This window comes from Pogona vitticeps, chromosome 2 (genome assembly GCF_051106095.1).
Source record: "Pogona vitticeps strain Pit_001003342236 chromosome 2, PviZW2.1, whole genome shotgun sequence".
NCBI lineage: Eukaryota > Metazoa > Chordata > Lepidosauria > Squamata > Agamidae > Pogona > Pogona vitticeps.
Genome location: NC_135784.1, coordinates 35,814,157 through 35,826,776, shown reverse-complemented (window position 1 = coordinate 35,826,776; position 12,620 = coordinate 35,814,157). Strand labels below are relative to the sequence as shown.

The following is a 12,620-nucleotide window of genomic DNA, read 5'->3' as shown; positions in this document are numbered from 1 at the left end:
CTAACCCAGGTTCAATTTTCACAAGCAAAAGCAAAGAGTGATGCTTATATACTGCCCCATAGTGCTTAAAGCACTCTCTGGGGGTTTACAATTTAATTATGCAGGCTACACATCCCCCTAAGAGCTGGGTACTCAGTTTACTGACCACAGCAGTATGGAAGGCTGAGTGAACATGAAGCTGCCTACCTCGGATGGAACCTGGGTCATGAGTAGAATTCTGGCTGCAGTACTGCTGTTGAACCACTGTGCAAAAAGGCTCCAAAGTATATCAGATACATGTGCTAGCTAAGAATGCACACAACATTTTTGTCTGAACCACTGCATGACATTTTCTTGTGCAATTTTGTGGGCTAGCACATACAGGGAGTTGCTGCACAGCAGCGATTCAGCACATTCCAACAGACACTGCAAGAAGCTGTCTAAAGCCCCTTCCCATGTGGCCTTTCATTTTCTCATCAGGCGGCATAAATTTAATTCAAGCAGAATGCCTTTTCTACTATATGTACATTCAACACACACTGAGCAAAAACAGCTTAGCTAAACAAAGTAAAAAGAACACAGCACATCAAACCTTAGTGGCATCCGTTTTAGAAGAAAATTAAGGCGCCATAGAACAAGGGAAAAAAAATCTTCAAAACAAAAAGCTAATTAGGAAAAAAAAACAATATGGTTCCAAAGCAGAAATTGTGGGGAAAATAAATCTACCATGTTTCCCTTAAAAAAAGACCTAACCTGAAAATAAGCCCGAGTATGATTTTTCAGGATGCTTGTAATATAAACCCTACCCCCAAAATAAGCCCTAGTTAAGTGACAGTCCGCCCTCCACCCTGACATGACTGTATTTGAATAAACGTAGAATGTTGTACATGAAAAAAATTAAACATCTCCAGAGAATAAGCCCTACTGCTTTTTTTGGAGCAAAAAGTAATATAAGACTCTGTCTTATTTTTGGAGAAACATGGTAGGGTTTTTAGAAAAGCATCTGGAATGAGGAACCAGTAACAGCAATGCAAGGAATTACCGTATTTTTTGCACCATAAGACACACTTTTCCCCCTCCAAAATGTGGGTGGGGAAGTCAGTGCGTCTAATGGTGTGAATGCAGCAATTTCGTCGCTGCTGGCCCCGTGGGGGGGAGCGTCGCAAGGGTCCGGGTGAGCCTTCCAGGACCCTTGCGAGGCTCCCCCACCCCCCCACGGGGCCAGCACCGGCGAAATTGCCACCTTCCAGGTGGGGGGAACGTCGCAAGAGTCCTGGAAGCTCACTCAGATCCTTGCGACGCTCCTCCCACCCAGGCACGGGCCAGCACTGGCAAAATCGCCAGGTTCTGGGAGTGTTTTGAGGCTTCCCAAGCCTCAAAACACTCCCAGAAGCCGGCGATTTTACCCCCCCTGGTCCCATGGGGGGGGTGGGTGGAGGGTGGCAAGGGTCCAAGGGAGTCTCCCAGGACCCTTGCCACCCTCCCCCCACCCCCCCACGGGGCCAGCCCTGGCGAAATTGCCAGGTTCTGGGAGTGTTTGGAAGCTTGATAAGCCTCCAAACACACTCAGAAGCTGGCGATTTTAAAAACCCCCCCGCTCCGTGGGGGGTGGGTGGACGGTGGCAAGGGTCCAAGGGAGCCTCCCTTGGACCCATGTCACCCTCCCCCCACCCACCCCCACGTGGCTAGGGGGGGTAAAATCGCCAGCTTCTGGGAGTGTTTGGAGGCTTGGGGAGCCTCCAAACACTCCCAGAACCTGGCGAATTTACCCCCACTGGTCCCATGGGGGGGTGGGTGGAGGGTGGCAAGGGTCCAAGGGAGCCTCCCAGGACCCTTGCCACCCTCCCCCCACCCCCCCACGGGGCCAGCCCTGGCGAAATCGCCAGGTTCTGGGAGTGTTTGGAAGCTTGATAAGCCTCCAAACACACTCAGAAGCTGGCGATTTTAAACCCCCCCCCCCCGCTCCGTGGGGGGTGGGTGGACGGTGGCAAGGGTCCAAGGGAGCCTCCCTTGGACCCATGCCACCCTCCCCCCACCCACCCCCACGTGGCCAGGGGGGGGTAAAATCGGGAGCTGGTGATTTTACCCCCCCTGGTCCCATGGGGGGGGTGGGAGGCTCCCTTGGACCCTTGCCAGGCTCCCACCCACCCCCACGGGGACAGCGGGGGCAAAATCGGGAGCTTCCAGGACCTTTTCTGAGCCTGGAAAGGCTCAGAAAAGATCCTGGAAGCTGCCTATTTTGCCCCCTCTGTCGCCCGGGGGAGGCAGGGTGAGTCTCCAAAGGGTCCTAGGGTGTGTTCTAGGACTCTTTGGAGACTGACCCTGCCTCCCCTGGGGGCCAGAGGGGATGAAATCACCACCTTTGGGGGCTCTTCTGAGGCTTGGGAAACTTCAGAAGAGCCCCAGAAGGTGGCGATTTCACCCCCTCTCGCCCCCGAGGGAGGCAGGGGGAGGCTCCAAAGGGTCCTGGAACACACCCTAGGACCCTAGGGTGTGTTCCATAAGATGGACCTCTCCATAAGGCTCACCAGATTTTAGGAGAAGAAAGCAGATAATTTTTTCCTGTTTTCTTCTCCTAAAAATTTGGTGCGTCTTATGGAAAGGTGCGTCTTATGGAGCGAAAAATACGGTAATTGCATTGATTCTGGATTAGCAATTTTTCTTCTGGTGCATTCTCTGGATAAACTCTGTAGTTCATACATCAGTGACTTCTTCCAGTACAACTGAGTAAGTAGATAGATGCCCGTGTACTCATTGTACTCACTTTAGGGCAGAAGCTATATGTAACAGACATCATACAAAGTCAAATTTGTGGATCAAGGTGTGACTGACTGTTTCCAGGCACAATTCAAGCCCTAAACAGCTTGAGTCCAAGCTATCTGAAAGACCACGTTTCCCTTTATGAACCTGTCTGGGTATTAAATCATCAGGAGAGGCCTTTCTCTTGATCTCACCATCCTTACAGGCATGTTTGGTCTTCTCTGTTGCTGCTCCCGGACTCTAAAATTCCCTCTCACAGGAGGCCAGCCTGGTCCCATCTTCGCTGTCTTTTAGCAAGCAGAGGAATACCTTTCTTTTCAGGCAAGCTTCCCTTTGAGTGACCGATTGATAAAGGGAATATTTTATTGTGTTGTTCTTTATTTGAGCTTTTAATATTGCTCTTAGAAATGAGTTATGATATCTGCTTTATGCTTTTTACATATTGTAATAATTTACTATTTTAGCTTTGTTTAATACTTCAAACCACCTTGAATCCTTTAGGAGAAAAGTGCTAAGCAAGCAAGCAAGCAAACATATTATACGAAACTTAACTGAATGACTAGCTCAGTACATTAGGTACAATCGTGCCCCGCTGGACGATTATCCCGTATAACGACAAATCCGCTTCACGGCGATGTTTCTGCGATCGCTTTTGCAACCATAAAACAATGTTTTAAATGGGGGTTTTTCACTGTGCAATGATCGGTTCCCTGCTTCGGGAACCGATTTTCGCTTTACGATTATCAGCAAACAGCTGATCATCAGGTTTCAAAATGGCTGCCGGCTGAAGAAAATGCCCCCCTGATGTTTTTTAGGACGGATTCCTCGCTTTACAGGCACAAAAAATGGCCGCCGTATGGAGGATCTTCGCTGGACGAGCAGGTATTCAGCCCACTGGAATGCATTGAACAGTTTTCAATGCGTTTCAATGGGTTTTTTAATTTCGTTTGACGACGTTTTCGCTCTACAGTGATTTCGCTGGAATGAATTAATGTCGTCAAACGAGGCACCACTGTATCTGGCTATGCAGCCAGATGTTGGGAGCTTAGTTCCTCACTGTGCATCCCAAAAGAGCCAGCCTCTGTAGCCTTGGGCAAGCTGCACAGTCCCAGGATGCCCCCAAAAGAAGAAAAAGAAAGGTTACTTACCTGTAACGATGGTTCTTCAAGTGGTCATTCTGTGAATTCACACAAAGGGTTAATACCAGCGCCAGCGTTGGGCCTCTCGGAACATTCTCTAGCTGCAAGAGAAAAGTAACAATGTTTAGGACTACCCCTACTGCGCACGCCCAGCCTAACCGTCCCTCAGTTCCATTTGTCCGCCATAGGCCCTCGAGTCATAGAGATGCCAGTGACAGACAGACAGAGGGGAGGCCGGGCGGGATTGTGTGAATTCACAGAATGACCACTTGAAGAACCATCGTTACAGGTAAGTAACCTTTCTTTCTTCATCGTGGTCTTCTGTGAATGCACACAAAGGGTGATTAGCACGCTTACTAACCGGATGGTGGGCTGTCACTGAAGAGCCGATGCTAACACTGCCCTCCCGAATCTGGTTTCCTCTCTTGCCCTCATGTCCAATCTGTAGTGGGTTATGAAGGTAGAGGCATTGGACCAGGTAGCGGACCGGCAGATGTCGGGCAGGTCGACGCCACGGAGTAAGGCAGTCGATGAGGCAACAGCCCTGGTGGAATGGGCTTTAAGTCCCTCTGGAGGATCTCTGTGGTTGAGCTCGTAGGCAAGGGCGATGGTAGATACGAGCCACCGAGAGAGCGTGGACGGCGAGGCCGGACAGCCCTTCTTTGGGCCAAAGTAACAAAGAAAGAGTCTGTTGGCCAGGCGAAAGTCCTTGGTCCTGGACACATAAAAAGCTAAGGACCGTCGAACATCGAGCATGTGGAGCATGCGTTCAACATCAGTAGTCGGAGACGGAAACAAGGTTGGCAGAATTAGTGGTTGATTCACATGGAAGTCGGAGACCACCTTCGGGAGAAAAGAGACGTCCAGGTAAAGCATAACCTTGTCCTTAAAGAATTGAAGAAAAGGTTGGTCATGACGAAGAGCTGCCAACTCGCTAGCTCGACGAGCAGACGTGATAGCCACCAGGAACAGCGTTTTCAAAGAAAGCATCTTGAGGTCACAGGTAGCCATGGGTTCAAATGGGGGTCTGGAAAGAGCATGTAGAACCAAGTGGAGGGACCACTGTGGGAGTGGAGGACGAACGGGAGGTCGGAGGTTAGAGAGACCCCTCAAGAACATTCTGACGGTAGGGTGAGAGAAAAGGCGTGAGGAGGGAGAAGCTCTGGGTTGGAAGAAGACAACCGCAGCAAGGTACACCTTGATAGTAGATATAGACAGGTGGAAATCAAACAGGTAACGGAGATACTGTAGAAGCGTAGAAAGAGATACAGGGGAGGGGACAAGATCCCTCTGCTGGGTAAATTTCAAAAAACTTTTCCACTTGTAGGCATACAAGCGAGACGTGGAGGGCTTGACGGCGTTGGTCAAGACCTCTTGGATTTCTGGACGATCCTCCACGCCGTCAGATGGAGCGTGTCAAGGTCGGGGTGAAGGACTTTGCCTGCTTCCTGGGTCAGCAGGTCCGGCCACAACGGAAGGGTCATGGAGTCCACAGCCATGCTGACTAGAGTGGGGAACCACACTTGGCGAGGCCAGAAGGGTGCAATGAAAATGGCCGGAGTCATTGAACGTTGGAGTTTGATCAGGGACCTCTGTATCAACGGAATCGGTGGAAATATGTACAAGAGACCCTGGTTCCAGGGGATCATGAATGCGTCGCCGAGCGAGTGGAGACCGAGACCTGCCCGAGACGCGTACCGGGGACATTTCGCGTTGTGAGGGGATGCAAACACGTCCAGCACTGGGGTCCCCCATTGGCGGCAAAGGTCCTGGAAGACCAGAGGGTTCAATTCCCATTCGTGTGTCTGATGTTGAAGCCTGCTCAGAGTGTCCGCAACTGTGTTGTCCTCTGTAGCTACATGGATGGCTACCGGGTAGATATGATGACGGTAACACCACTCCCAGAGGAGGATGGAAAGGTACAGGAGTGAGTGAGAGCGGGTTCCTCCCTGCTTGTTGACATAGTGCATTGTGGTAGTGTTGTCCGTCACCAACTGAACTCCGCGGCCCTGTAGCAGAGGAAGGAAGGACCTGAAGGCCTTGATAACTGCAAGTAGCTCCAGGTGATTGATGTGGAGCATGGCTTCCTGTGGTGTCCAGAGGGCATGAATGGTGTGATGGCCGCAGTGCGCCCCCCAGCCGGACGGACTGGCGTCCGTTGTGACCTGAACGGTGAGACGGAGTGGACGAAAGGGCCGGCCAACCGTGAGGTGGGGTGTGTACATCCACCACTGGAGCTGTCTGGTGAGCTCTGGGGTGACACGAAGGCGCTTCCTCTGGCTGTCCATCATAGGGTCGAAAAGGGTGAGGAACCATGATTGGAGTGACCGGAGCTTGAGGCGAGCGTGAGCGAGCGCCGGTGTTGTAGAAGACATCAGGCCGAGAAGGTGTTGGGCGTGATGGGCGGTCACCCGAGCACGAGGGAGAAATTTCCTGATGGCTCGTTGAATCTTGCGTATCCTCTCTGGGGGGAGAAAAGCTCGACCCTTTACAGCGTCCAAGCAGACCCCTATGTATTGAACTGTTTTGGAGGGAATGAGTTGAGACTTCTGTTCGTTGACAGTGAGACCGAGATTGTGAAGGAGATACAGGATGAATTTCGTGTCTGTCAGGGATTGTCTTCGTGAGGTGGAGACTACGAGCCAATCGTCCAGGTAAGGGTAAACATGGATGCCCCTGAGACGAAGGTAAGCTGCCACTGGGGCCATGACCTTTGTGAAGGTCCGGGGAGCTGTGGACAGGCCGAATGGTAGGGCCTGGAATTCGTAGATTGTGCCCTGAAAGATGAACCGAAGAAACTTGCGGTGGTCGGGGTGGATAGTGACGTGAAAGTATGCGTCCTTTAGATCTATGAGGACGAACCAGTTGTTTTTCTTCAGCAGGTGCATGATGGACTCTAAGGTGAGCATCCGAAACCGTCTGGGTCGCAGGTAAGTGTTTAGGAGTCTTAGATCGAGGATGGGTCTTATGCCTCCTCCTCTTTTCGAGACAGCAAAGTAGCGGGAGTAGAAACCGCAGTGTATGTCGCGAGGTGGTACTGTAGAGATGGCATCTTTTTGCAAGAGAGATGATATTTCTTCCTCGAGCGAGGAGTCGAATGGAGAATGATTTATGAAACCGAGCGGAGGAGATCTTATAAACTCCAGCTGGTAACCGTGCTGAATAATTCTTAGAGCCCAAACGTCGGTTGTGATGGTAGACCAGTTGTGAAGAAACGGTTGAAGACGGGTGGTAGACGGTGAATGGGTAAAAATGGGGGGCCGAAAGTCAAAGATACTGTTTTTGTTTCCTGCCAGGTGGCTTAAAGGGTTGGCGGCGATGGGACGGGCGAGGCCGGTATCCCTGATAGCCCTGGACAGAAGAAGAGGACTGGCCAGAGCGCTGCTGAGGTAGGTGTTTGTAAGGACGGTACTGTTGAGAGGGCTGATATTGACCATAAGATTTACGCCACTGGGGTCGTCGCTGTCTAGATTGAGTCTGAACAGAGTAAGACTTGGCAGTCCTCTTAGCCTTGTGAAGGTCTTCTAAATGGGAGTCGGTCTTTTCGTTGAACAGCCCGGTAGCGTCAAAGGCGAGGCTCTCAACCTTTGACTTGACGTCTTCCATTATGTCTGCAGAACGGAGCCAGGCGTGGCGCCGGATAGAGATGGCAGACATGAGAACCCTGGCAGAGATCTCTGCTGCATGCCTGATGGAAAGACGTTCATATTTGGATACCGTCTGAGCTTCCTCATATGAGTTTAGGAAAGCTTGCCGGGTGTCTTCAGGTATCAATTTCAGTCCTGGCAAAAGCTTAAGCCATAACTGTTTGTGATACGCCCCTAGAACAGTCTGATAATTTATGACTCGAAGTAACAAGGTGACAAGGGAGTAGATCTTTCTGCCAATGATTTCCAGTTTTTTACCTTCTTTGTCAACTGGAGTAACGTGGGCCTTGGCCGATGGCCTTGAACAGCTTATTTCAACAATGAGTGAGTTTGGAATTGGATGCTTGAGTAAAAAGTGAGTGTGAGCCCCATGAATCTTGTAGAAGTGTTCTGTGCGACGAGGGACATTAGGTGTAGTCGCAGGCTGAGCCCAGAACTCCTTAATGGCCTCCATAACTACAGGCACAAAGGCTATACTAGGGGGAGCGGCACTGTCCTTCTTGATGTCCCCGAAGAACAAGTCCTCACCCGGGGGCGAAGGGAGATTCAAGTCCAGTTTCAGTGTCTTGGCAAGTCTGGACATCATCTGAGAGTAGGAAGAAAAATCCTCAGATGGAGAAGGGGCGTGAGGATCACCCGTATCCGAAAGCACCAGATCACCCGGAGGTAAATCGTGCGGTGGTAGGGGTGGGGGTTGTTCCTGATCGGAGTCAGAAGACTGCTCCGTGGACACCTCATCTGGATCGGAGGAGAAGACATCCCTCTTCTTCTTAGGAGGGGGTTTCTCGATGTCGACCGGCGCTGCCGGGGGTCGAGTTGGGACCGCAGTTGGCGCCGAGGTGGAAGGAACTGGTTGCGGTGGAGGGGCAACAGGTATTGTAGGAGGCTGGTCTCCGACCCGAATAGCTCGGCGTCGACGTCGAGGCCGGTTCGACTCCGGGGAAGAAGACAGGTATATGTACCGAATCCTTTTGCGGTACCGGTCTCGAGATGCAGACGTCGAAGACGAGGAAAGAGACCTCGAACGCTCGCGTCGACGTCGATGGCGCTTACGACGCTTAGGGTGGTCGGAGTCCGCCGAGCAGGAAGAAGAGGATCGACGTCGATGCTTGCTACGACGCTGATGGGAGCGGCGCTTCTTCCTAGAGCGTTTGCGTTTAGAGGATTTCGAGTCCGAACGATGGGAAGAGTCGGACTGAGTGGAAGCTCGATGCCTCTTCTTTGACCGTTTACGTCGAGGAGACTTCGACCTCGAGCGGCCGGAGGAAGGGGACCGGCTCGGGGAGCGATGCTGCTCCGTGCGGGAGCGTTTGCCTCGAGGAGATTTCGACCTCGAACGCACAGGTGAACGAGGTACCTTGTCTCGGGGAGATCTCGAGTCCGAGTGCACGGACGAGATCGACACGGGAGGCGACCCCTGGCCCGCAGGAAAAGGGCTATGTGGGGCAGAAGTGAGACCAGTAGTGACACCGACTAACTGGCTCGGCGTCGGGGAAGACATTCCCGATGGTGGTACCACCTCAGTGCGTCGAACCGGAGGAGGAGCGGGTGCCTCGGACGAGGCCTCGAAGCGTCTCGACAGCTCCTCGAGAATCGGTGATGGGATGGAGCCCGAGCTCGGAGAAAGCCGGATGGATGTCATTTTAAGCTGGGCGGCTGCCTTGGCTTTGGATGTCTTCGACGGTTTAAGTTTCGGAGCCGGAGGCTCGGGATTCGAAGCAGGAGCGGCCGATTTCGACGACGCGGATTTTTTCGACATTTTGGAAACTTTGGAGACGACCGACTGAACATGAGCTGCTCGAGAAGTGGAAGCCATTTCCCCCTCCGAAGGCGCCATGGAAGACAACGTTGACTCCCACAGATGGAGTTTAAGGCGCTGCTGGCGAGCCTTAAGAGCGGCTTTAGTGAAAGCTTTGCAGTGTGGGCAAGTTTTGGAGTTGTGCGATTCCCCCAAACAATACAGACAAGTATCGTGGCCGTCCTGGTGGGGAATTTTGCGGTCGCACACCACACACCTGCTGAATGGCCCGGAAGGGGACATAGGGCAGTAAGCAAAACCGAAACGACTAGTTCAAGGGATAAGGCAGAGCAGTCCGAAATCAGTCCGAGTAAAAGCCAAGAATAGAATAAACCGAGTCGTCAAGTTGAAGGGAAAAGCGCTAGGGTAGTCCGTGAGCGAAGCTTAGGTCAAAACCAAGGAATCAAATAGATCGCAAATAGACGCAGCTAAGACGAGAGGCTCCAAACCGCTAGGCGGAAAAATGGAACTGAGGGACGGTTAGGCTGGGCGTGCGCAGTAGGGGTAGTCCTAAACATTGTTACTTTTCTCTTGCAGCTAGAGAATGTTCCGAGAGGCCCAACGCTGGCGCTGGTATTAACCCTTTGTGTGCATTCACAGAAGACCACGATGAAGAATGGCAAACTACTTCAGAGGACTCTTTACCCAGCAAACCCTGAAAAGGTTTGCCGTAAGTTAGAATTGTCTTGATCAGTGGTTCTTAACCTTTGTTACTCTGATGTTTTTGAACTGCAACTCCCAGAAACCCCAGCCAGCACAGTTGGTGGTGAAGGCTTCTGGGAGCTGAAGTCCAAAACTCCCGAGTAACCCAAGGTTAAGAACCAGTGGTCTTGATGACACACATTTATTATTATATATATCTTAACAAAAGGAAAGTGGGATAACAGCAAAAGCGACAGAGTCCTTTTAGCACATCAGAGATTAACACATTTATTGCTGGATAAATTCTTCAACCAGGATGAATACGAAGTCCCTCAATTCTTCTTCTCTTAACACAGGAGCGGGATCAGCCTCAGAAGTCTGGAGGTCACCTCTACCAAACCTGGTCCTTGGATGGCTACACCTGCAACCATTCCCCATTTTTTGTTTTGTTTTAAAAATTGGGAGAGGCTACCTCAAACTGTCTAGCAGCCCCCCAGTTTTTAAAAAAATAGAGTTTGTGGGGGAGTGGGTCCCAGGGAATTGGAGAGGGAGCTTCAAAACATGAAAAAAATGCCCCCCACTCAGAGTGGCTAAGGATACGTCTGAGCAAATTTTTTATTAAAAGATCCAATTTTTCTGAAAATAAATTAGAGATGTCAGAAGCCCCATTGCTATATTAAGGGGCCACAATAAGGCCCCTGGTCACCAAATGTTGTCCTCTCTGAACAAGCAATGCAAGGAATTAATTAGCAAAATCTTTAGCTCAATATCCTTATAATGTTAACTGCATGTAGAATTTACACATAAGCATCTCTCTCTCTCTCTCTCTCTCTCACACCCACACCCACACACACACACACACACACACAAACACACACATCCCCCAAGGAAAAGTAGGTTCCCACAGCGTAACTGGAATACTTACTATATATCCCCAATCTCCATTATCCATCTGTTCCAATGCGCGATCTACGCGAATCCAAGCCCGGAATTTATTTGAAATGTTTCAAAAGGCTATACAATTCACCACTCACTCCTCCCTGTAAGAGAAGGGGGGAAGCAAAGCAGACTATGAGCACTTGGAAGAAGAATAACAACAACAAGGGAGCAATGTTTCTACCCATCAAAAGGCAGGCTCTCTGCCAGACGTCCCTGTCCTGAATTCCAGCTACAAAGCAACTCAAGTACAATCTACAAAGAAACACTTTCCCTTCGTTGACCTTCCGGCATCCTTTACAGCTCCACAGAGGCGCTGTGCCTCGCAGGCAAAATGGTAATCCTCAGTCTGTACACTGCCCGTGTTAAATAATGAGCAGAAGGTCCCTGAAGATGTTTTGTACTCTGGAGACACAGCACAATTTTATTTGAACACAAGCAGCTGGTTTTGAAATGTTGCCCAACACATGCCAAGGATTTCCCCATTGGACCTTCTCAAGAAAAATGGAAGTCGGGCCAGTTAATTAATGGGACAACTCCACCCATTCCAATCAGTCAACATGCATGTCTCCTGAGGGGAAGGCATTTTTCAGAAATGCAGTGTTGTCAAACCAAGGAAGTGAAAAATAAGCCCACGAGTCTCTGCAAAGAACTCTTTGCACTAACTATACAACTCTTTCTCTAAATACGCCATGCAATCAGTTGGAGAGATAACAGGACACAACTATTGGCTCATAATGTTTGAACGTGCCATGGAGGCAGCAGCGAGGACAGAGCTTAAAACAAGACTGGACGTTTCAAAATCACTTCACTTTACTCAAAGAACAGCCCTAGGCATCACTTCAGCTTCTCACTCAGTAAAGTGTTGTTTCAGACTGACTGCAAATGATCCCCTTGCTCACCTATTACTAAGTGCCAACTGAAATGAATGAATGAATGAATGAATGAATGAATGAATGAATGAAGGAAGGAAGGAAGGAAGGAAGGAAGGAAGGAAGGAAGGAAGGAAGGAAGGAAGGAAGGAAGGAAGGAAGGAAGGAAGGAAGGAAGGAAGGAAGGAAGTTAGCCTTAACATCTTGTCAGCATCCACTTTCAAAAAGAAACCTCAACATATTCCCTGCATGTTCTTACAAAATTGATTTTTACCTGCAAAAGAAAAGCCATGTCAACAACTGCATTTAGCAATATTCATAGCTCCGAGAGGGACTGAAAGCTTGCCTAGTTGTTCCAGACCTTGTGCTACAAGCAACTTGCTAGTTGAACTCAGGACAGACACCCCAAACTGCTATTAACTCCCTCACTCAGCAGAGGGTTGGGTAGGGACGTATGCACTGAGGCAGGAAGGCCAAATGTGCATTGCACCTTAAGCAACTCTGGAACTTACCAAACCATATTCTCCAGGATGCTTCCTAGGAGAAGGTACACATGAAATTAGAAGGTACAAATCCGTTGTAAACTTATTATCAATCTAGGTAGAGTTTGCACACGCAGAAGAAATTACCTTCTGTCTCTATGTTAAGATCAAATATTTCCTCAGACTAATACATAGCAGAAATATCAAATTGTGAGCCCTGTAAGGAATCAGGCATGTAGAAAGGCTCACAATGACTTTTTCCCCCAGTCAGTTCTATTCGGAGATTTTAAAGGTTAGATTGCTGGCAAACAACTTCTTTTAATGTTCTCTTGCCATCCAGTAAAGAGAGAAATGACAAAAGGGTG

At 49.9% G+C, this 12,620-nt stretch overlaps 1 protein-coding gene across 3 annotated transcripts in view; it reads right to left on the bottom strand.

Moving 5' to 3' along the window:
* Window positions 1–12,620, bottom strand: part of KCTD6 (potassium channel tetramerization domain containing 6) — a 48,346-nt gene that overhangs the window by 17,564 nt on the left and 18,162 nt on the right. For 2 of the 3 annotated variants that reach the window (XR_013542790.1, XM_072989318.2), the window contains one exon: window positions 10,891–11,005. Coding sequence is in view for 2 of the 3 variants with exons in the window: in XM_072989318.2 (XP_072845419.1) it covers window positions 10,891–10,917 (27 nt within the window). In the remaining variant the exon portion in view is untranslated. Of the gene's footprint in view, window positions 1–2,942; window positions 3,071–10,890; window positions 11,006–12,620 lie in introns of those variants that run through there. The other variant, XM_078388810.1, reaches the window with a different exon arrangement.